The sequence below is a fragment of the Ranitomeya imitator genome, chromosome 2, assembly GCF_032444005.1.
Source record: "Ranitomeya imitator isolate aRanImi1 chromosome 2, aRanImi1.pri, whole genome shotgun sequence".
NCBI lineage: Eukaryota > Metazoa > Chordata > Amphibia > Anura > Dendrobatidae > Ranitomeya > Ranitomeya imitator.
The window spans coordinates 646,620,422-646,646,008 of record NC_091283.1 but is presented as its reverse complement, the minus strand read 5'-3'; the positions used below and the strand labels follow the sequence as shown (position 1 = coordinate 646,646,008).

Below are 25,587 nucleotides of genomic sequence, written 5' to 3'. Positions count from 1 at the left end.
CAGAGGTATCAATAGAGCAAATCTGTAAAGCGGCTACCTGGTCATCACCATCGACCTTTTTTAGACACTATAGATTAAATCTAGCCTCTGTGTCTGACTTAACCTTCGGACGAAGGGTTCTCGAGGCGGTGGTCCCTCCCTAAGCTTAGTCTCTGCAATTCTCTCCGTAGTGCTGTCATGGGAGACCGAGAAAGTCGTAGTTACTCACCGATAACGGTGTTTCTCGGAGCCCATGACAGCACTCGCTTATTCCCTCCCATCACGTGTGCGGTGAGCACCTTTAATTACATATAATTTATATACTGTATATAGTTTGAGTATAGGCACGGGGTTCCTCTTTTAAGAAATGTTGTAATATGATTTTTTCTCTGTTGTAAACTAACCTGGAGGTCCTCCGATGCTCTGTAAACCAACTGATGCGAGGGAGAGGTACCGCCCTTTTATCTGTAGGTTTCCTGTCCCTGAAGGGCGGATCCCCTCTCTCCCCGTAGTGCTGTCATGGGCTCCGAGAAACACCGTTATCGGTGAGTAACTACGACTTTTTAATTAACCCCTTTACGACGTTGGGCGTAATAGTACACCCATGTCGGAATCCCTCCCTTTGATATGTGGGCTCCGGCGCTGAGCCCACGTCTTTCCCGCCACATGTCAGCTGTTTTGAGCAGCTGACATGTGCCTCTAACAGCCGCGGGTGGAATCACAATCCACGTGCGGCATTTAACCCTCGCTTTTCGGAAGCGCCACGTAATCCCACTCATCGTGAACTCCGTCACGTGATTGTGGGTCACCGATGGGTTGGCATGACAACCAGAGGTCTCCAGCAGACCTCTATGGTTGTCACTGTCGGGTTGCTATGAGCGCCGCCAGGTAGTCGGTGCTTATAGCAAGTGAGCATTTCTGCTACACATAGGCGATCTGATCATCACCTTTATGCAGCCGAGCCAATCATAGTAGTGCAGCTTCTAGTCTCCTATGGAGACTGTTCAAGCATTCAAAATGAAAAAAAAGTTTTAAAAAATATTAAAAAAACGTAAAAGTTCAAATCGCCCCCCTTTCGCCCATTCAAAATAAAACCATAAAAAAAGAAGTCAAACATACACATATTTGGTATCGCCGCGTTCAGAATCGCCCGATCAATATAAAAAAAAAAATTAACTCTATCACTAAACGGTGGAATGAGAAAAAAAGAATCAAAACTTCAGAATTGTTTTTTTTGGTCGCCGCTACATTGCAATGAAATGCAATAATGGGCGATAAAAAGAACGTATCTGCACCATTATGGTATCAATGAAAACGTCAGCTTGACACGCAAAAAATAAGCCCTCACCCGGCCCCAGCTCATGAAAAATGGAGACGCTACAGGTCTCAGAAAATGGCGCCTTTTTTTTTTTTAACAAAGTTTGGATTCTTTTTTTCACCGCTTAAATAAAAAGACCCTAGACATGTTTGGTGTGTATGAACTCCTAATGACCTGGAGAATCATAATGGCAGGTCAGTTTTAGCATTTAGTGAACATGGTAAAAAAAAAAAAAAAAAAAACTACTGTGGATTTGCACTTTTTTTGCAATTTCACTGCACTTTTTTCCCGTTTTCCAGTAGGCAATATGTTAAAATCAAAGGTGTAGTTCAAAAGTACAACTCCCGCAAAAAAACAAGCCGAAAAATAAAAAAGTTAGGGTTCTGGGAAGGAGTGGAGCAAAAAACAAAAATACCTCTGGCTATTAAGGGGTTAATTGTTGCTTGATTGGTTTCTTATCCTGGGATATTGCTATATTTCTCCCAGGTATATATAACACACTCTATATTGTTTGCCGAGGGGTCTTACATAACATGATAGTTTTGGGGACATTCTTCTTATTCATAGGTCTGTTACATGACAGTGGTATTGAGCTTTGGATACTGCAGTCTAGGTATTAGGACTGAGCTGGCATACTACACACAACGCACACGGTAGTGCCATTAAAAGGAACTTATGAGAATAAACTAACCACAAAGTATATTCCTGCCAGGCCCCCAGTGATCAGCAGTAATCAGCAGGGAAATCAATGTAATGTTTGCGTAATGCAGAACAGAGGCGCTCTTGGTAACGGCAAGTGAATGGATGATTTGAATAACGTTCAGATGGGAACAGATTAGACTTTATCATTAATACGTAATTCTTATTATTAGCATCTATAATATAAGGCTGGGAGCGTCACTCTGTACGAAACCTTTATAGACTGCGCAAGCGCCGGCTCAGTCTGGACCCCACAGAGTGATGCTCCCAGGAGATCGCGTTATGTGTAAGCACTGAACGCACACCGCGATCTCCAACGGATAGCAGGGACGCGCCAGGAGGGTAAGTATGAGCTATATTCACCTGTCCCGTTCCAGCGCTGCCCGCCGCTCTGTCCTCCGGGTCCTCTGCCTGTGACGTTCACAGTTCAGAGGGCGCGATGACACGCTTAATGCGCGCCGCCCTCTGACTGAACAGTCACAGCCAGAGGACCCGGAACACGGAGCGGCACGCAGCGCTGGATAAGGGCCAGGTGAATATAGCAAGTGTCGGGGGCCTGAGCTAGCGGCGACTCCGGCACCTGACCCCCACAGCATGCCGGTGTCCCCGCCTGCTCAGGCCCCCCAGCACTCGGCGCCCAGCGACGATAGGTGAGTATGGTATTTTTTTTTATATATATCGCAGCAGCATACGGGGCATATACTATGGAGCATCTTATGGGGGCCATAAACCTTTATGGAGCAGTGTACGGGGCATATACTATGGAACAGTGTACGGGGCATATACTATGGAGCATCTTATGGGGCCATCAACCATAATGGAGCAGTGTACGGGGGCATATACTATGGAGCATCTTATGGGGGCCATAAACCTTTATGGAGCAGTGTACGGGGCATATAATATGGAGCATCTTATTGGGTCCATAAACCTTTATGGAGCAGCGTATGGGGCATATGGATGGGAGCAGCAAATTACAGAACGGTGGCGCAGGATGGGAGCAGCACATGACAGAACGGGGGCGCAGGATGGAAGCAGCACATGACCGAATGGGGGTGCAGGATGGCAGCAGCACATGACAGAACGGGGGTGCAGGATGGCAGCAGCACATGACAGAATGGGGGCGCAGGATGGGAGCAGCACATGACAGAACGGGGGCGCAGGATGGGAGCAGCACATGACAGGATAGGGGCACAGGATGGGAGCAGCAAATGACAGAATTAAGGCGCAGGATGGGTGCAGCACATGTCAGAATGGAGGCGCAGGATGGGTGCAGCACATGTCAGAATGGGGGCGCGGGATGGGAGTAGCACATGACAGAATGGGGGCGCAGGATGGGTGCAGCACATGACAGGATGGGGGCGCAGGATGGAGCAGCTCATGACAGAATGGGGGCGCAGGATGGGTGCAGCACATGACAGGATGGGGACGCAGGATGGAGCAGCACATGTCAGAATGGGGGCGCAGGATGGGAGCAGCACATGACAGAATGGGGGCGCAGGATGGGAGCAGCACATGACAGGATGGAGCAGCACATGACAGGATGGGGACGCAGGATGGAGCAGCACATACCAGGATGGAGACCATATACCAATATAAATGCTCGCCACCCAGGCGTAGAACGGGTTCAATAGCTAGTTCTCATATAATTACAAATGTATGAATCTAAAAGCATAGTAAAGGGGTTGCTAAGCCAAGTAATTCTTTAAATCTGCTCATCCCTTTCATAGTAAAATAACAGGTTAAAAATTACATTGTGACTGCTAGTATTATGTATTTTCCATCTTTTATTATTTAGTGTAATGATTTTAAGATTGATATGAAATCTATGGAAGATGGAGAAGAAGTGAGAAATTGGGATGAGCTGTGTCGGGAAGAGGAATTTCCTAAAAACCACAACAGAGGTGACCTGTTAATATTCTTAGTTTCTCTTTAAAGTTATTTATTTAAAACTAAATCTATTTCTAGATAGAGGGGGTGTTTTTGCTTTTCTTTGTGATATTCTCATGGTAGAATGGCTTGTTGCCACCAGAACCTGGCCGAGCGTGCGCAGTAGTTAAAGGGAAGGTGCCATCAAAAAATTTTTTTTTTCAGAAATTGTAAAAATGTAAAGAATTAATGATTACATTTTCTTAAAAAATATTATCGTTTGTTTATAATTTAGTAAAATATGAAAAATAATTTGAAAAGTTTTGGAATTTCCACTTTTAAACACTAGGGGGAGCAGCTGCTGAAATTTCAGAAAAACCTAGTGTACAAATAGCTCACATTACTGCACTGCAGTAATTATGGGCGGAGTCTGCTGATGTGTGTGATGTCTCCTCTCCTCTCCTTCTGGGTGTTTGCTAAGGGATTAGAGAGGATGATATTCAGGAACCCAGTGAGCAGCCATTTTGTTGGTGACTGCAGAGTATGGCTGCCGTCAAGCTATCAGTATTTGGTCAGTATTTTACCTCAGTATTTGTAAGCCAAAACCAGGAGTGGAACAAATAGAGGAAAAGTATAATAGAAACATATGCACCACTTCTGCATTTATCACCCACTCCTGGTTTTGGCTTACAAATACTGAGGTAAAATACTGACCAAATACTGATAGCGTGACGGCAGCCTTATACTGACAAGTAGACAGTCACCAAGGATGGCAGGCAGCAAGGATTCTGGGAGATATGTGGTGGAGGGAGCAGGGTGACAGCAGCACAGAGTATTTCAGGAGAGCAGTGTGCTGGTCTATGGGGGGCACGATGTTCGGTGTGCGGAGCAGCCAGGGATTGTACATAGAGCGCTGTCTTTTATACACATGGATGAACCGTCTGCTCCACAGAAATCCAGGAAACATTTCTGCGGATTGATGGCCTGTTCTGATCCAGACTTTGCATGCAGACCCCATTCCCCTCCTCAGATCCTGTCTTCTCCATCCTGTCCTGGCGATGTGTGAAAGCGAGGCAGCAGGCGAAGTACGGGGTGACGCTGGGAAGGAAATGTAGCCATATAGTAACGATAAAAATGAGACCCCTCTCTTCAGCTGCCTCACCAGCCTTCCCCTGACTACACCTAACTGGAGGTCATGCTGCCCCCTCTATTACCCCAGACCCGCGTGCAGGTGCTCAGCCAGAACCACCATAGAATGGGTCCGCTTTCTGAAGATAATGCTGCCATAGTGTTCTCACATAATACCGCCATATAGATCACACACAATACTATCAAATAGATCACAATACTGTCATACAGTTCTCACATAATACCAACATATAGATCACACGTAATACCGCCAGTGTTCTCACATACCGCCATATAGATCACACATAATACCGCCAGTGTTCTCACATACCACCATATAAATCACACATAATACCGCCAGTGTTCTCACATACCACCATTTGCTTCTCACATAATACCATATAGATCACCCATAATGCCGCCACATAGATCTCACATGTATTGTAAATACTCGGCCAGAATAAAGTCCTTTATTAATCTTTTTTATACCATACCGAACGCATAATCCTCGACTCCCTCATCTCCCACAACAAAAATAATAAACCACAATGGGGAAAGACACGCTGGGGGGAGAGGAGTGCATAGGAGATGATTAGATACTGACTGCTGAGCCGTGTATCTAATCCTGTCCTGTGTGATACTGTGCTGCGCCGTGTATCTAATCCTATCTTGTGTGATACTGTACACAGGACAGGATTAGCTACACAGGACTAGATTAGCTACACAGGACAGAGGTAGCAGTGGGAGATGGTATATAGAGGCAGGCAGCAGTGGTAGATGGTATATAGAGGCAGGCAGCAGTGGTAGATGGTATATAGAGGCAGGCAGCAGTGGTAGATGGTATATAGAGGCAGGCAGCAGTGGTAGATGGTATATAGAGGCAGGCAGCAGTGGTAGATGGTATATAGAGGCAGGCAGCAGTGGTAGATGGTATATAGAGGCAGGCAGCAGTGGTAGATGGTATATAGAGGCAGGCAGCAGTGGTAGGTGGTATACAGAGGCAGGTAGCGGTGCTATACAGAGGCAGGCAGCAGTGGTAGATGGTATATAGAGGCAGGCAGCAGTGGTAGATGGTATATAGAGGCAGGCAGGAGTGTTAGGTGGTATACAGAGGCAGGTAGCGGTGGTATACAGAGGCAGGCAGCAGTAGTAGATGGTATATAGAGGCAGGCAGCAGTGGTAGATGGTATATAGAGGCAGGCAGCAGTGGTAGATGGTATATAGAGGCAGGCAGCAGTGTTAGGTGGTATACAGAGGCAGGTAGTGGTGGTATACAAAGGCAGGCAGCAGTAGTAGATGGTATATATAGGCAGGCAGCAGTGGTAGGTGGTATACAGAGGCAGGTAGCGGTGGTATACAGAGGCAGGTAGCGGTGGTAGGTGGTATATAGAGGCTGGTAGCAGTGGTAGGTGGTATATAGGGGCTGGTAGCAGTGGTAGGTGGTATATAGAGGCAGGTAGCAGTAGTATATAGGGGCAGGTAGCAGCGGTATATAGGGGCTGGTAGCAGTGGTATATAGGGGCAGGTAGCAGTGGTATATAGGGGCAGGTAGCAGTGGTATATAGGGGCTGCTAGCAGTGGTATATAGGGGCAGGTAGCAGTGGTATATAGTGGCAGGTAGCAGTGGTATATAGGGGCTGGTAGCAGTGGTAGGTGGTATATAGGGGCAGGTAGCAGTGGTATATAGGGACTGGTAGCAGTGGTATATAGGGGCTGGTAGCAGTGGTATATAGGGGCAGGTAGCAGTGGTATATAGGGCCTGGTAGCAGTGGTAGGTGGTATATAGAGGCAGGTAGCAGTAGTATATAGGGGCAGGTAGCAGCGGTATATAGGGGCTGGTAGCAGTGGTATATAGGGGCAGGTAGCAGTGGTATATAGGGGCAGGTAGCAGTGGTATATAGGGGCTGGTAGCAGTGGTATATAGGGGCAGGTAGCAGTGGTATATAGTGGCAGGTAGCAGTGGTATATAGGGGCTGGTAGCAGTGGTAGGTGGTATATAGGGGCAGGTAGCAGTGGTATATAGGGACTGGTAGCAGTGGTATATAGGGGCTGGTAGCAGTGGTATATAGGGGCAGGTAGCAGTGGTATATAGGGCCTGGTAGCAGTGGTAGGTGGTATATAGGGGCAGGTAGCAGTGGTATATAGGGGCAGGTAGCAGTTGTATATAGGGGCTGGTAGCAGTGGTATATAGGGGCAGGTAGCAGTGGTATATAGGGGCAGGTAGCAGTTGTATATAGGGGCTGGTAGCAGTGGTATATAGGGGCAGGTAGCAGTGGTATATAGGAGCAGGTAGCAGTTGTATATAGGGGCTGGTAGCAGTGGTATATAGGGGCTGGTAGCAGTGGTATATAGGGGCAGGTAGCAGTGGTATATAGGGGCAGGTAGCAGTGGTATATAGGGGCAGGTAGCAGTGGTATATAGAGGCAGGTAGCAGTGGTATATAGGGGCAGGTAGCAGTGGTATATAGGGGCAGGTAGCAGTGGTATATAGGGCCTGGTAGCAGTGGTATATAGGGCCTGGTAGCAGTGGTAGGTGGTATATAGGGGCAGGTAGCAGTGGTATATAGGGGCAGGTAGCAGTTGTATATAGGGGCTGGTAGCAGTGGTATATAGGGGCAGGTAGCAGTGGTATATAGGAGCAGGTAGCAGTTGTATATAGGGGCTGGTAGCAGTGGTATATAGGGGCTGGTAGCAGTGGTATATAGGGACTGGTAGCAGTGGTATATAGGGGCTGGTAGCAGTGGTATATAGGGGCAGGTAGCAGTGGTATATAGGGCCTGGTAGCAGTGGTATATAGGGGCAGGTAGCAGTGGTATATAGGGCCTGGTAGCAGTGGTAGGTGGTATATAGGGGCAGGTAGCAGTGGTATATAGGGGCAGGTAGCAGTTGTATATAGGGGCTGGTAGCAGTGGTATATAGGGGCAGGTAGCAGTGGTATATAGGGGCAGGTAGCAGTTGTATATAGGGGCTGGTAGCAGTGGTATATAGGGGCAGGTAGCAGTGGTATATAGGAGCAGGTAGCAGTTGTATATAGGGGCTGGTAGCAGTGGTATATAGGGGCTGGTAGCAGTGGTATATAGGGGCAGGTAGCAGTGGTATATAGGGGCAGGTAGCAGTGGTATATAGAGGCAGGTAGCAGTGGTATATAGGGGCAGGTAGCAGTGGTATATAGGGGCAGGTAGCAGTGGTATATAGGGGCAGGTAGCAGTGGTATATAGGGCCTGGTAGCAGTGGTAGGTGGTATATAGGGGCAGGTAGCAGTGGTATATAGGGGCAGGTAGCAGTTGTATATAAGGGCTGGTAGCAGTGGTATATAGGGGCAGGTAGCAGTGGTATATAGGGGCAGGTAGCAGTTGTATATAGGGGCTGGTAGCAGTGGTATATAGGGGCAGGTAGCAGTGGTATATAGGAGCAGGTAGCAGTTGTATATAGGGGCTGGTAGCAGTGGTATATAGGGGCTGGTAGCAGTGGTATATAGGGACTGGTAGCAGTGGTATATAGGGGCTGGTAGCAGTGGTATATAGGGGCAGGTAGCAGTGGTATATAGGGCCTGGTAGCAGTGGTATATAGGGGCAGGTAGCAGTGGTATATAGGGCCTGGTAGCAGTGGTAGGTGGTATATAGGGGCAGGTAGCAGTGGTATATAGGGGCAGGTAGCAGTTGTATATAGGGGCTGGTAGCAGTGGTATATAGGGGCAGGTAGCAGTGGTATATAGGGGCAGGTAGCAGTTGTATATAGGGGCTGGTAGCAGTGGTATATAGGGGCTGGTAGCAGTGGTATATAGGAGCAGGTAGCAGTTGTATATAGGGGCAGGTAGCAGTGGTATATAGGGGCAGGTAGCAGTGGTATATAGAGGCAGGTAGCAGTGGTATATAGGGGCAGGTAGCAGTGGTATATAGGGGCAGGTAGCAGTGGTATATAGGGGCAGGTAGCAGTGGTATATAGGGCCTGGTAGCAGTGGTAGGTGGTATATAGGGGCAGGTAGCAGTGGTATATAGGGGCAGGTAGCAGTTGTATATAAGGGCTGGTAGCAGTGGTATATAGGGGCAGGTAGCAGTGGTATATAGGGGCAGGTAGCAGTTGTATATAGGGGCTGGTAGCAGTGGTATATAGGAGCAGGTAGCAGTTGTATATAGGGGCTGGTAGCAGTGGTATATAGGGGCTGGTAGCAGTGGTATATAGGGGCAGGTAGAAGTGGTATATAGGGGCTGGTAGCAGTGGTATATAGGGGCAGGTAGCAGTGGTATATATGAGCAGGTAGCAGTTGTATATAGGGGCTGGTAGCAGTGGTATATAGGGGCTGGTAGCAGTGGTATATAGGGGCTGGTAGCAGTGGTATAGAGGGGCTGGTAGCAGTGGTATATAGGGGCAGGTAGCAGTGGTATATAAGGGCAGGTAGCAGTGGTATATAGGGGCAGGTAGCAGTGGTATATAGGGGCAGGTAGCAGTGGTATATAGGAGCAGGTAGCAGTGGTAGATGCATAAGAAAATAAAAACTCTGTACTTACCTTCAGTCCTCTCCCAGGAAGTGCTGAATCATGTTCAGGGCAGAGCAGTGTGACGATCTCCCTGCTCTGAACAGGTCGGCAGTGAGCAGTGATTGCAGCCTGTGCTGTAATACTAAGTACAGGCTGCAATCACAGCTCCTGGCTGCAGATACTTACCTCGAACCTCTCTTCCCAGCAGCAGCTTCTCCCCGGCAGCTCCTGCTATGATCGCACACACTGAGCTGTGTGTGCGATGACAGAGGAAAATAAAAAACAAAATGGCCGCAATCTCCTCTGACAGCTGTGACGTAGCAGCCCAGTGGGCGTGCACAAGTCACAGCTGAGAGGCAGGAGAAGCGGTCGGAGCCCGACCGTTGGCTCCTATGTCCATGGCTGCCGTAAGTGAGGTGTGCAAGTGTCGTGCCCAGACACTTACACCCACACTAATGAAAATGGCGGCCTCCAGTGGCAAAAGTAAAAATGAATAAATAAAAAAGTATTAAAGTAGTACATTTACTTTTATATTAAAAATAATTGATTATATAATCAATAATTATTAATACAAAAACTAAAATCATGGCACCCTCCCTTTAAATTCCAGGATACCCCAGTCAGCTCTCTCCAGTCCAGCCATTTATATACAGCTGTTAGCTGCTCACCTCTGTCCCCCTCCCTCTCTGCTCCTGACTGAGGTTCTCTTATCACTCCTGCATACTCATCATATATTTATCTCCACCTCCCCATTCCTGCAGTTTACAGAGCAGGTTTCCTGATCATGACTCACTTTTCTGAGCCATGTGCTTGTTCAAATTTGCTGCTCTACGTATATATAAATGTTTTGATAAGTGAAGATTTCAGAACATTAATAGACTATTGATGTGTGCTGCAGCAGTACGAAGCTACTCACCAGAACTGTCACTCAAGGTGGAGCACCCGCCTCCAAACAACAAGGAAGTAATGAGACTGCAGAGCTGTGAGCTGCTCAAGAGATAACTTGTGGGAAACTACGCACAATAGGGTGACCGGAGGTTATCTTTATACCTCCGATCAGAGCTGAGCGCTCGCACTGTCTTTTGACAGCGTGGGAGCCGCGGCTCTCTGATTGGGGATGATCAGAAGCAGTGTTTGCTGCGCTGCCATGCCCATGACTGTGCGACAAACACCCGGTGTTCGGGTAGTAACACAGACGTCCTGGTGAAGTCCATGTTCGGTGTCCGTGCCCGAACAGTAGGTGTTCGGTACGGACGCCAAACTTTACCGTTCGGGTTCACCCACCTCTATATATAAGATAAATATTTGTGTTATATTTTCATTATATTACAGCAAGAACTTTTTATTTTAAAGTGTCCCTGGGGTTTTTTTGGCACAAGCATCCTTCATACATTGTTTGGCAGCTGATATGATAGTTAAAGGTCCTATAAATATACAGTATATACATATATACACTACCCTCCGACATCAGAGAGGGAGTGGTGAGACGCTCACAGATGCTTCTTTGTGAGTTTAGCGTGTCTAAACTCGCTTATCAAGGATTTCAGCAGTACCACAGTCATTAAATCTCCACCCACCCTGATAATAATGAGACTGCTTATTCTGTCCCCAGCTGTACAGCAAAGCTGCCAATTTGGCTGCAGAGGATGTTATAATGTGGATCATTACAGGAAAATATAAATTAAAAAAAACCCTAAAGTTTGTGAAATAAATTTGTAATACCAGTGTGATATAAATAATTTGTTATCTTCTCATACATTCCTTTTTATTGTATATTATTGTGTGTTTTCTTCATTAATAAAGTGAAAACGGTCCCTTATTATTGCTCAGACATGAGCCATTACATTCAGCAGATAACATATTTTTTAATTACTAATATTTCTGTTACATAATCATTATACAGCATGGGTTAAGAAGTCTGTGACTGAGAACGCAAAAACCCCGCATCTGCACCAGACTGAAAAAGAGAAGGTGCCTGAAGAAAGAGGTTAGTGGTCCATTTTCAGAGACATTTTGTGGATTTGTGTAGAGGAAGGTTAGTTCTTTCTGTAGCAGTTTCACTCTTATTGCTGTATTGAATGATGTGAAAGGGTTATGCGAGAGTTAAAATAAAAAATATGTTTCCTTTCTACGTCACACAGCGCCACTCTTGTCCATATGATGTGTTTGGTATTTTAACAAATACAACTGAGCTACGATACAAAACACAGGGGCACATTTATGAAGCCCGTCTATAAGAAGAACTGTGTTTGTTGCCCATCATGACCAATCACAGAGCAGCTTTCATGTTACCAGAGCAGTTTACAAAATAAAAGCCAAGCTCTGATTGGTTGCTATTTGCAACAAAGACATATTTTCTTTTAGACTGTATTGATAAAGAGGCCTACAACCTGGAGAGAAGAGAGAAAGTAGCCATGACATCTGTTCTCATACAACATGGAGATTTTCTACCTATGACTACTGGGCAGCTCCAGTCCTGTCTAGCCATAGATATTGGCTGCAGTAATAATTTTTCTGTGCTATAAATATATGAATACCCCTGCTATCAAGCTTCTGGCTGGAGTATAGATGTTATGGTCATTTTTTTTCTAGGAGCTCTTTTGGACTTATTTCACCCCCTCTTCCTGCTATATGTTCATATGGAAAGTTTCTACAATTAAATCTGGACTCCGAATATTCAGAATAAGGGCTCGCTCACACTGGCGTATAAATCGGACGAGTTCAATCCAATAAAAAAAATAATCGTATTGCACTCGGACCAATGTTATCCAATAAGGCAGTGCGGAATTGCTATCTTTTTCTCACCTGTATTCAGAGTGAGGGGAAAAAAATCACAGCATGCTGCGTATGGAGGCGTAAATTGGATGAGACTCGCTAATGCAAGTCTGCAGGTGCGAGAACAAAAACAGACTGTCCGATTTTTCCGCACGCATATCACATGAACCCGGGAATTGCAGGCTGCTGACAGGTCACTGATCCCTCACTGACCTGGCCCCTAGTTTGCATAATGAACCTGTACATACTGAAGAAAAGAAAACCTTCTGTAGGCAGGCGCCAGCTGTGGCCGCTGCGCTGCAGCATAAATGCATGTTTAGTGTCCTAGTAATAACTGATCTTGATGTTATTGAGAAAGTGTAAAAAAAAAAAATCAATTTGAAAATGGCACCCACCGTGCCTGCGTAGTAGCAACTATTGGTCTATATAGATATCCGAAAGCTGCTATTGCCCATGCGGTGGCGCCATCTTGCTGGAAAATGTAAAAAAAAAAAAAAAAGTACTCATCCAAGCTGGCCCCGCCTGCGCAGTAGCAGCTCTCTGCGATCTCCGAGGGATCCGTGACCTGTCAGCAGTCTGCCTTATGGAAATAGAGTAATCCAGGTGCACAACTAAAACTACCGTAAATACGGGAGGTGCAAGGCCAGTAGTAGAAACAATCTATCAAAAAGAGAGAAAAAAGCACTACTGCAAAATATGCACACTACACCGAAAAATAAAAATTATATATAAACTTTATTGGCACATAATACAACAAGTAACATAAAACATAATTAAAAACAGATATGGATACAACCACTCAGCATCCTGGAAAAATAAGTGTCAAATCAGCAGCACATAATAACACATAACCTGAAACCTATAGTTCGTTCCATAAATAATGTAGTATCTAATATCCAAATTTACAATTTGATGGGAGTATATCCATAGCGTTTGCAATGAGTGGTTGTGGCAAGTAGCCATACACCACTTTCTTTACTATGTGGTCTGTGCCTAAGATTTTGTATTCTAGTATCTAATATCCAGTATAATCCTGGGTATGTATAACCAGAAATTATGACATAGGTCTGCTCCCTAAAAGGACCCCCATGAAGCAATAAGGGATCATTAAAATCTGCAGCAATCGGCTGCTTACAAAAATAAATGAAGTCCCCCCCCCCCCGGCACAGCTGCCAGTACACAGGCAGAGGTGAATAAGATCAAAATGAAGATGAAAACCAAAAGGCAGACAATAAGACACCACTGACCGTCACAATCAATATGGCAATCACCAACAGAAGGGCCCCAAACGGTAAGGGGGAACTTGCCATGTATACTCGAGTATAAGCCGACCTGAGTATAAGCCGAGGCACCTAATTTTGCCACAGAAAACTGGGTAAGCTTATTGACTCGTGTATAAGCCGGGTATGCATTGCCCCCTCATCCCTGTCCTGCTATGTGTGGCTCCCCCGGTCTCCTAGTTGTATGCATGGCTGGGCGTCCTCCTCTTCTATGCATGGCTCGGCGTCCTCCCTCTTCAATGCATGGCTCAGCGTCCTCCCTCTTCAATGCATGGCTCGGCGTCCTCCATGTGTGCATGGCTCAGCGTCCTCCTTGTGTGCATGGGTCGGCGTCCTCCTCCTTGTGTACATGGCTCGGCATCCTCCCCCTTATATGCAAGGCTCGGCGCCCCCCCCCCCCCCTTTTTTATGCAAGGCTCGGCGTCCTCCCTCTTCAATGCATGGCTCGGCGTCCTCCTCCTTGTGTGCATGGCTCGGCGTCCACCCCCTTCTATGCATGGCTCGGCGTTCTCCCTCTTCAATGCATGACTCTGCGTCCTCCCTCTTCAATGCATAGCTCGGCGTCCTCCTCCTTGTATGCATGGATCGGCGTCCTTCCCCTTGTATGCATGGCTCAGCATCCTCCCTCGTTAATGCATGGCTCGGCGTCCTCCCCCTTCTATGCATGGCTCGGCGTCCTCCCCCTTGTATGCAAGGCTCGGCGTCCTCCCCCTTGTATGCAAGGCTCGGCGTCCTTCCCCTTGTATGCAGGGCTCGGCGTCCTGCCCCTTCTATGCATGGCTCCGCGTCCTCCCCCTTCTATGCATGGCTCCGCGTCCTCCCCCTTGTATGCAAGGCTCGGCGTCCTCCCCCTTGAATGCAAGGCTCGGGGTCCTCCCCCTTGTATGCAAGGCTCGGCGTCCTCCCCTTGTATGCGTGGCTCGATGTCCTCCGCTTGTATGGATGGCTCCGCGTCCTCCCCCTTGTATGCATGGCTCTGCATCCTCCCCCATCATACTCGCCCTCCTCGCGCAGTCGCTGCACGTCCATGCATCTCCGTTGTCTCGGCGCCGGCAGCTCTCCTCTCCGGTCACGTGGTACCGCTCATTAAGATAATGAATATGCGCACCATGCCTATGGGAGTGGAGACGTGTACATATTCATTACCTTTATGAGCGGTACCACGTGACCGCAGAGGAGAGCTACCGGCGCTGGGACAACAGAGGTGCAGGACTGAGCGAGGAGGGCGAGTATGATGTCACAGCTGCCGACTCCTGCCGCTGCTCCCCCTCCCCCGCTGGCTTTCTGGCAATGACTCGTATATAAGCCGAGGGGGGGGGGCGTTTTCAGCACACTTTTTGTGCTGAAAATCTCGGCTTATACGCAAGTATATACGATACATCAATAAGTCAGTAAATCAGAAGATCGAATCAGGCAAGGGAGAAACCCAACTACCAGGACATGAGTGGAGGACTCGGATGCGGCCCCATGCGTATCGCCTGACGAAGCCATACAGGTTACGGCGATACGCATCAGAGTCCTCCACTGATTCAATCTTCTGATTTACTGACTTATTGATGTAAGTTCCCCCTTACCGTTTGGGGCCCTTTTGTTAGTGATTGCCATATTGTGACTGACAGTGGTGTCTTATTGTCTGCCTTATGGTTTTCATCTTCATTTTGATCTTTCACCTCTGCCTGTGTATTCGCAACTGTGCCTGTGGGTGGGACCTTCATTTATTTTTGTAGGCAGCCGATTGCTGCAGATTTTATGATCCCTTATTGCTTCAATTAGGTCCTTTTAGGGAGCAGACCTATGTCATAATTTCTTGTTATACATACCCTGGATCAGGGGTGTCAAACTGCATTCCTCGAGGGCTGCAAACAGGTCATGTTTTCAGGATTTCCTTGTACTGCACAGGTGATAATTTAATCACCTGCAGAGAATGATTCCAGCACCTTGTGTAATGCAAAGGAAATCTTGAAAACACGTATGGTCTGAGGCCCTCGAGGAATGCAGTTTGACACCCCTGCCCTGGATTATACTGGATATTAGATACGGTATTATTTATGGAACAAGCTATAGGTTTCAGCACGGGTTTGTGTTATTATGTGCTGCTGATTTGACATTTATCTTTCTCCTTCACCTCATTGGGGGACACAGACCATGGGTGTATGCTGCTGCCACCAGGAGGCTGACACTAAGTGATACAAAGACAGTCCGCTCCTCCCCTGCAGTATACACCCTCCTGCTGGCTCCCAGCTAACCAGTTCTTGCTTAGTGTCCGTAGGAGGCACACTGGGGTCTGCTATTCAGACCCAAAGAACTCTTTTTACTTTTACCTTTTACAATGGACGAATGGGGCGACGGATTCTTTCATGTTCCGATCTCCCCGAACCAACAACAGGCGAGCACGGGAGTTTTACCTCTCCGTATCCTCTCCTGCGACATGGGAAGCCACTGCCTGAGCTGATTCTAGGGGCGACGGGCCCCTTTAAGGGCACCGATCTCCCCCCTCCCTTATCAGACGAGCACTGGAGTGTCACCTCCAGTATCCTCTTCTGCAGCCAGGCCTATTGCCGGACATTCAGCCCTGCCCACCAGGTCTTACCCTCGGCTGTACAGAGGCACCTTCCAGTGTGGCGTCCGAGCAGCCCCCACTGCACCACCACTATTCAGAGTGGATGGTACAAGGAGGCGGATTGTTCCTCTCCACCTCCCTGCTAAGGGGACGATGGATTGAGGACTTTTCTTATCCCTGCACCGTCCAAACAGCAGCAACAGCACAGGATCTTTTCTACCTTCTGACCTGCTGAACAAAGCTGCATACTGAGGTAAGTGCCGGGACTCGAGCGGTTGGAGGGCTCTGCGCATCCGGCGTTTTTTTTTGCATTCTCTGCTCTTTAAGTCATGACCAGCCAGAAGCTGGTCACCCTCGTTCGGCGCCGGCTGGCTGCAAAAATTTAGCCCCCGGCTTCGGGTTTTGTGTAGGCCGCAACCTGGAACTCCGCCCATGCTAGCCCGCGCTTCAGGCTCCGCCCCCCTATTCAGGCGCCTCTCATTCAGGACGAGAGCTCTATTCTCGGCGGTCATCTTCATCCTCCTGCCATTTCTGGACACAAGCTCTTCCGGAAGTGGCTGCTGCATCGCACCGGCGGTACTCAGCGCTGAAGACCACACTATTCCAGAAGGGGGAATCAGAATCTCGGTAAGGAGAATCCTCCCTCCACACCCCCCTCCCACGCACGCACCCCGGCAGCATAAAGAGACTAGCGTTCACTATTTTTAATACTTAAGACCTGCAATCTCTGGTTGTCCTGCAAACTCCGGTCTTAAAGGCACGGGTCTTAAGGGTACATGTCTGCATTCCTTAAAGACGCATGCCCAGTAGTCGCTGGGCTTATACGTACATGTCCAGCTTTCCCTTGCTTTGTAAAAACACATGACCAGCATTCCCTGGTCTTAAAGGTTCCCTAGTTTAAAAGGGGCACATTACCATTTCCCAGAGTTCTTAGTTCAAATGAGCTCAGGAGCCCTCCGCCGCCGCCGATCCCGGCTCTTCCCAGAGTACCTAGTTCCCCTCAAGGGGCTTCACCTCTGGCGTAATCCTTGAAAAATGCCCCGGTCTTAAAGGCATATGACCAGCATGCCCTGGTCTTAAAGGCACGTGACCAGTATGCCCTGGTCTTACGCACATGGCCAGTATGCCCTGGTCTTAAAGGCACATGACCAGTATGTCCTGGTCTTAAAGACACGTGACCAGTATGCCCTGGTCTTACGCACATGGCCAGTATGCCCTGGTCTTAAAGGCACATGACCAGTATGCCTTGGTCTTAAAGGCACATGACCAGTATGCCCTGGTCTTAAAGGAACATGACCAGTATTCACTGGTCTTAAGGGCACATGTTCAAGCCAAAGCTGGTCACCCTATCTGAGCTCTGGAGCCCTCCGCCGCTGATCCCAAGTTATCTCAGAATACCTAGTCCCCCTCAGTGGACTTTGTCACTAACCGCAACCCATGGTTTCTCTGACCAAGAGATTGAATCCCTCTGTGAACCCTCTGTGGCTCGGAGTGCTCGCAGGACCGATATACATGGTCCCTCTCCTACAATGGGAGCCGTCGGCTAGCATGGGCCGCAAGTATTCCAGAAAAATGTACAGGCATCTAGAAAACGGAAGTTTTCATTTCCTGATCTCTGCCCTATGATTTGTTGAGAACAACGCTCTGAATATGGATCAGATATTGCCTTGGATCGCCAGAGCTTCAAAAAAAAAAAAAAGAGGGACTTGCCTACTTATATCATTAACAAATTGACAAGCGGTTCCCTGGACAGAAGCCTCTACATGGGATGCCATACCTGATCTGATTTTTAAGGGCGACGGGTCCTTTAAAGGGCACCGATTTCCCAACCACACACACACACACCATCAACAGATGAGCACATGCAGTGTCGCCTCCATGTATCCTCTTCTGTATCCAGGCCTATCGCCAGACATCCTGCCCTGGCGTCCGAGCACCCCCCTTTGTATCACCACTATTTAGCGGCTGATGCAAGAAAGCGGACGATTCCTCCCTGTTAAGAGGATGGTGGATCGAGGGTTCCTAATTTTCTACTCTGCACGACGATCGCAAGAGACTGTTTTTTCCTGACCTGCTGGATGCAGCCCCGCATTCTGCCACTTGCCAGACTAACCCGGTAGAATTTCTTGTAGTATACCTACTAGTGTCCCTGCCCGATGTATCATCATTTAAAATACCAGAGACTGTCGGATAGCAAATCTGGTTCGTTCCGTCTTGTGGCTTCGGGTTCAGCGCCCTACCCTTCCTTAGCCGCCACATGGGTTGCTGTACCAATAGTCTAACTACTTCGATTCACACAAGTAACCTTTCCCCGAAGACAGTAAGCTGGTCAATCAAATCTTCTGAGCGGGAGACTAACAAGGGTTTGGATCTTTTCTACAGACCCAACCAGCAGTGGAAGCGTTGTCCAGGACAGTCTAGATCTAAGGGATTTTGGTGCCAAAAATGGGGAATCAAAAGTAAAACCGATCCTGGACCTCAAACTTCTAACAACCTTTGACAAGGTCCCACTTTTTCAAATGGAGTTCCTCCGCTCAGCCATTACTTCAACAGAAAAATGTGGAGTTTCTGACATCCATCGACATTCGGGATTTTTACCCTCACATTCCTATTTTTACCCTCTACAATAATTCCTTCGCCTTCCATTCGCGAACAGCATTTTCAAGTCACGTCCTTGCCCTTCGGCCTGGCTACCGCACCAGAGTGGTCAAAAGGGTCATGGCGGTTGTCATGTGCCTCTTGCACCCTGGAAGCATGGTCGTCCTGCCCTATTTGGTCGACTTTCTAGCCGCTCTTCCAGGACTACGCTGAGTCGTCTATATCACTTGCAATACCCTCTCACTTGGGCTAGCAGCTAAACTTAGACAAGTTTTTCCTCATTCCCAGCCCAGCAGTTACTTTTTGAGGATGATCCTGCACAAGAAGGATGGTAATCCTCTCTCGAGTCAAGGTCGTGGCCCTTCAACAGGGAGCTCGTGCACTTGATCACTCATTCCCTCGGTTCATTCAATTCGCTAGGAGGGTTCTGGGGAAAAAGACGACAATGGAAGCTGTTTTCTTTCGCTCCGTTCGTTTTCAGCAAGTCAATCAGGATTTCAAAGGGCAGTCTCTGAGCACCTTCCTCATTCAGAGCCTTCTCCTGGTCCAATGGTTATTAGGGAATACCAATGCCAGTCTTCTTCCGATCATTACTCTGGGGATCCGAACTGTACGGCTAATCCTACAGCAGGTCCACTGCCTTCAGGCGGGTCAACCATCCGTCTTCAATTGAATAATACCACGGCTGCGCCATACGTCAACCATCTAGCAGGTACCCACAGTCAAGCGCCATGGCCGAGGTACCTCGCACTCTCTAATGGGCCGAGATCTATCACTCGGTGATCTCAGCAGTACATATCCCTGAAGTAGAACACTGGGCGGCAGACATATTCAGCCGTCAGGGTTTTCTCCTCAAGTGAGTGGGAACTTCTCTCGGAAGTCTTCCATCAGTGATGCTCTGTTCTTCCACGGTACCAATTTCCATAACCCCTCTTCCACTACTTCTGAGATCTTTTTGGAAGCAGGAAGGGCCCCAGTGATCCCGGGACACCCGCACTGACAATGTCAGGTTATCTCGCTTGCCGTGCTAGTATTTTTCCGTCTTATTGCAACAAAACTGCAAATATAGAATTTCTAGCAGGGAGTCTTCACCTGTAGTTCTTCCCTACCGCGTACCGTTAGATCTGTGGGACCTTAATGGTCCTGGGGATCTTACAGTAGACTTCTTTTTTGATCCGGACAGACTTTACTGTCAGGGAAGGTTGCTCCCCTTTTTTCTCTGCGCTCCTGTCATCCTGATGAGTCTTCAGAGCTCGCCGCTCAGTTCTTTCAGACTTTTTTCCTTATTATCATCAATGCGAGGTAGCCCTCAGGCCATCTCCTTCCCTCGTTACCAAGGTGGTATTGTATTCCCACTGTCGCAGGGGCATCGTCCTTCTCCCATCTCTTTCGGCTCCAGTCCACAAAACGGTATGGGTTCTCCATAATCTGGAAGAAGTGAGTGCTCCGAGTGGGTATGTATCGAGGACGGCGTCCTTCCGAAGGTTGGACACTTTACTTGGACTTCTCGATGGTAAGACGGCTTCTTGACGGTCACAGGAAGGGTTTAGCCGTTTCATCAGCCATGTTAGCCTGGTTCTTTTCACCATCCAGGAGTCCTTCCGTTCTAGATGTCAGCCTATCTCCCTGTTTGAGGGCTCTAGACACCAGACGTCGGCAAGCACGGCCGCAAGCTTGCGAATTTCTCCAGTCTGCATGCATTCTTGAAGCACTGTAATTCCCACACTTCCACAGATGTGAGTCTGGGCAGGCACTTGTAAGTATCGGTTACACCGGCCTGATCTGATGTTGTCCCCACCCAGGGACTGCTTTGGGACGTCCCACGGTCTGTGTCCCCCAATAAGGCGAAGGAGAAATAGGGATTTTTGTGTACTCACCATAAAATCCTTTTCTCCGAGCCATTCATTGGGGGACACAGCTCCCTCCCTATTATCAGTTTGTGCTTGTTTTATAATTTGACATGCTATACTCTCATATGTAATGTGACATGCTATACGCTCATATGTTATTGATCTTCTACTGCTTTTGCACTGAACTGGTTAGCTGAGAGCCAGCAGGAGGGTGTATACTGCAGGGGAGGAGCTAACTTTCTTTGTTTCACTTAGTGTCAGCCTCCTAGTGGCAGCAGCATATACCCACGGTCTGTGTCCCCCAATGAATGGCTCGGAGAAAAGGATTTTACGGTGAGTACACAAAAATCCCTATTTCCAGGATGCTGAGTGCTTGTATCCATATCCGTTTTTAATTATGTTTTATGTTACTTGTTGTATCATATTCCAATAAAGTTGATATATATTTTTTATTTTCAGGTGTAGTGTGCATATTTTGTAGTAGTGCTTTTTCTCTCTTTGATAGTCTGCATTATGAATATCTAATCAGAGCACCATATGAAGACCCCCCAACAGGCCGCCCCGGAGCACGAGCATATCTTTGACTCAAAGCTGAAAATAAGGATTAAACAACCACAAGACGAATTTCATCAACCAGGGAATCATTTTCTTAATCAGTATAACGACATCAAGCTGACAGTGCCTGTAGATTACTGTCCACAATCCTGCTGACAGGTTCCCTTTAACTAGACAAAGGAGGGGGAGTGTAAAAGCTGAAGACACCTTCCACCAGACATCTAAAAATGTCTCAAACGTCCTCTTTTTCTCAGAAGAGGCAATTTGCATATCAAATTTATGAAACATTGTGCAACACTTGGATAAACATGGTACATAAGACTTTTTCTCATTAAAAATATTTCCTCTAGTCTTTATGAAGCTTTTGTTATGACCATCCAATAATCAAGAAATCTATCTGTTCTGATTGATTTTGGATTATTGGAATGTTACTGTAGAGATGAGGAAGACCCATCTAATCGATGCCTTTTGTATATAAATAGATCTGCACCCCAGAGCAAATTTCCAGCTTCCATCTCTGATTGCAGTGGATGAAGAGGATATTAGATGCCTGCAGCCCACGGCAGCGTGGGAAATTCAGGAAGGTAATTCTACACTTCCAGGTTTAGCAACTTAATTGAAAAGTTACTAACAGTTTCTGATAATTCCAAAGAATTAGCTTGAGGTAGTTGGGGGGACAGTCAACATACAGAGAAGACTAATGGGGAATTTATACATGCTGTTAAATGAGTGCGGATCAACTATATACAGGTTGTATGGTGCTAGTTTACTGGCCTGTTTACACAAGTTGACAAACCATTTAACTGGCAGCACATCCCCAGTTTACAAGCGGCAATGTGCTACCAATAACAATGTATTATTCCGCAAGCATTAACGTAATGAACGAGCATTTTGTTAGTTCAGCAGGTTATCGCTGGCATGTTTTATCGCGAACAAGTGTTCCTTTTGAACTCTTGTGCACCAGTTTTCTACTCATCTGAATGCACCAATGGTTTCATGTGCCATACATCTCTATATTGTCTATGGTTTTCATCATAGCAGCCTGTCCCCAGCACCTCACGGTGTTTACTCAGTGGTTGAATTAATTATTTTCAGTGTAAACCCCATATGTCATTATAGGTGACTGTAAAGACCCCATACACAAAGCTGTCAGGCGAACAATACTTCGGCCGATCGCCATCTTGGCTGTCTTTCCCATACATAGAAGTGTTCGTTCGGCCAAGCGATCTTGTGTTCTGAGTCAGCTGCTGATGGAAATGTCTAGCGTTGGCTTATCTCCAGGAGAACAAAGCAATTGGCAGTCCAAAATCAGACATGACAATTGACATCTTCCCGACAATCAGTTGGCTGCCCTCCAATTTACAGTAGTGTGTTGGCCGAACCCATCAATATCTGCTAGTACGGCTGACCCTTAGACTAATGTGGATGGGGGTCTTCTCTCTTTGCTGAATATATAGGACAACCTAGATGTCACCTAATTTATCCTGCTGGTTTGATCATGTCTGCTTTCAGTTTTACATACTAATTTAAACAAAATAATTCTTCCCACAGATGGGTCGACACATCTCATGACATCTGGAGGACCCCTAGATCCTGAAAGAAAATTTACTTTAATATCAGGAACGACATCTGATGCACTGAATGAAACAAAACACTATGACGTAAACGCATACTTTTGCACAGATTGTGGCAAGTGTTTCACTGACCTCATACACCTTGAGAGTCATCAGAAAGTCCACAGTATCCCTGCCCTGTTCATCTGTGCAGAATGTGGGAAGAGCTTCACAACATCGTCAGAGCTGGACACGCACATTAAAGTCCACACAGATGCAAAGCTCTTTGCTTGTTCAGAATGTGGAAAGTGTTTTACAGCCAAGTCAAATCTGCTTGCCCACAAGGTCATTCATATAGGAGAGAAGCCTTTTGCCTGTGCTGAGTGCGGCAGGCGTTTTACATCGAAGTCCTCCCTTAGTACCCACATGTCGGTTCATGCTCTTGAGAAGCCGTATGCCTGCTCCATTTGTGGCAAATGTTTCACTTCCAATGCCCGTCTCACATTTCATCGGTCTACACATTTAGGGGAGAAAGCATATGAATGTGAACAATGCAGGAAAGTGTTTACTACCAGTGGCAGTCTTAACCGGCACAAAAGAACACACACTGGGGAGAAACCGTTTGCCTGCAGAATTTGTGGAAAGTGCTTCAACAGGGAAACCAATCTCTACAGACACCAAACGATTCACACAAGATGATTGTAGTGTTTTCTTGCTTGTAATACAATACCTCTTGTTATCAGTGGAGAAGACGTCTGTGAACTGTACAAACGCACTGTTTTGCCTGTTACATTAGAGATCGCTGCTCGGTCACCAAGACATCGCAACCTTCTTGTGAATTATTGCGCATCTGTTTTTAAGACTCTGCATTCCAGCATCTAATTCCTGTTTATATGAGGAGTCATTTTATAAGATTAGATATTGATATTTCAGTTTCTTAAAGGAGAATTCCACCTGATTGTGTCTTCTGGTATATCCTATAAGATTACACTGGTCTGGGATCTGTAAGATGATACTTTTGCAAATTCCATAGCTATGTGTATTAGATTTCCAGCTAATAACTTCACACTAAATAAGCAGAATTGTCTGAGATGTGTGAAAGGGTCTGGAACAGCTTATGCAGAGTTCTTGGCATTATTGTAGGGTGGTAGATCACTACCACATATAAAACATTGAGTGGAATTGGCATTTGAGTGAAGCTGATTACTTTGAACTCATATTGGGTTTGTCTGGTAATTAGTATTAGGTTCATATTAAGAGGGTTATAAACTACTGGTTACTGAACAGCCTGATGCAGAAGTCCTTTTCCTTGTCTGTTAGTTTATAACCATATTAATGGAAATATTACACTTCAATTTTAATTCTGCATTGGAGTGACGCAATATTGATTTCTCATGTTTTGCTTGCCTCGAGTAGTCTTTTATTTGCCCATTTACCTATCCTGTGAATATTTTTTTATGTTTCATATCTTCCTGTTTATATCTATTTAAAAAAAATAAAAGCAAAATTTAAGCAAAATCAGCTGTTAAAGGTTAGGAGGAAATTTACTTCCACATATAGTTTTTCAAGTAGCTAGAAGATGTTTATCAGGGTCCTGTAAGTTACAATCCAGCATACATAGAACCAAAAATAAAAGTAATTGCATTTATACCGTTAAAGAAAATCTTCAGTGTGGAGATGGAAAACTTTCTCATGATCACGGGTCTTCTGGGCCTTTGCTCACCATCTCCAGTTATTTGTTTTTTTTATCCAACAGCCAGAGTTGTCTTCAGGGCTCACATACCTAGGTTTTGGGGAGTTTTTTAACTGTAAATTTGTATTAAAGTTTTATCAATTATTGACAATTGTTGAAAATTCAAAAGCATCTTTTACAATACATAACAAAAGGAATGGATAGAATAACAATATCTCTCCCAACACATCTAATGAAAACACCTATAACAATTTAATAAGTGTGAATCCCTATTATGGATAAACAAGACAAGACCCACACCAGTGGGAAGGAAAGGGAATGGAAGAGAGCAAAGACCAAGGGGGAGAGAATCAAGGTTCAGGAACTGATCTAATCCAGTCTTTGTGCCCAGAAGTAGTCCCAGGGAGCCCAGACAGAGTCAAAATTTCCACACTTGCATTTAGGATCGCAGTCATATACTCCATCCTACGAATGTCATTAATTCTGTGTAGCAGATGGAGGAAGGGCGGTGGGGCAGTCGGCTTCCAGTTAAGAGCGACCAGACATCTTGCCGCGGTAAGAATGTGTAAGAGCAGTTTAGCTGATCTTTTCTCAATCCCTTTAGGAGTAAGATTTAGCAGATAAATAGTTGGATCTAATCCCACCTCGGCAAAAAGCACCTTAGATATCAACAAAGCCACCTCTCTCCAGAAACTCTGAATCATTGAAGACATCCAGAAAATGTGATACAGCGTACCCACATCAAGGCCGCAACGCCAAGACACGTCTGGAATTGCAGGATTCAGTCTGTGAAGGAGATCAGGAGTGTGATACTAGAACATTAAAATATTATACTGGTTCTCTTTATAAAGGGTGCAAATAGATGACTTTGCCGCCTTTTCCTATATGATATGCCAATTTTGGGGCGAGAGTTCTTTTCCCATGATAGATTCCCATCTGCTCATATAGAGGTGTTTTGGTTGACGACCATCTCGAGGGGAACAAAGAATTTTATAAATATCCGAAATTAAACCTTTGGTCGACGACCTTCCCCTGCAAATCCTCTCGAAATCTGTTGGCGGGAAGATTCCTGAAAAAGGGAGAAGGCAAAGTGTTTAATGTGTAAGTATTGATAGAATTCTTTATTAGTAGTGGAGAATCTAGATTTGACCTCGTCAAAGGAAAGAAGCCTAAGTATCCCCGTCTACCACATCCTCAAATCTAAACAGGCCTGCAGAGGACCAAGGATGGGCCATTGCATGTTCTAGACTGCTTGG

At 46.5% G+C, this 25,587-nt stretch overlaps 1 protein-coding gene across 1 annotated transcript in view; it reads left to right on the top strand.

The window, feature by feature from the left end:
• The window catches only part of LOC138665408 (oocyte zinc finger protein XlCOF8.4-like), a 40,973-nt gene extending 16,493 nt beyond the window's left edge, over positions 1–24,480 (top strand). The window contains exons 8-11 of the mRNA XM_069752860.1: positions 3,792–3,897; positions 11,371–11,454; positions 21,568–21,669; positions 22,637–24,480. Of these exons, the coding sequence (XP_069608961.1) occupies positions 3,792–3,897; positions 11,371–11,454; positions 21,568–21,669; positions 22,637–23,337 (993 nt within the window). The 3' untranslated portion in view covers positions 23,338–24,480. The remainder of the gene's footprint in view (positions 1–3,791; positions 3,898–11,370; positions 11,455–21,567; positions 21,670–22,636) is intronic.
• The last annotated feature ends 1,107 nt before the right edge of the window (positions 24,481–25,587 follow it).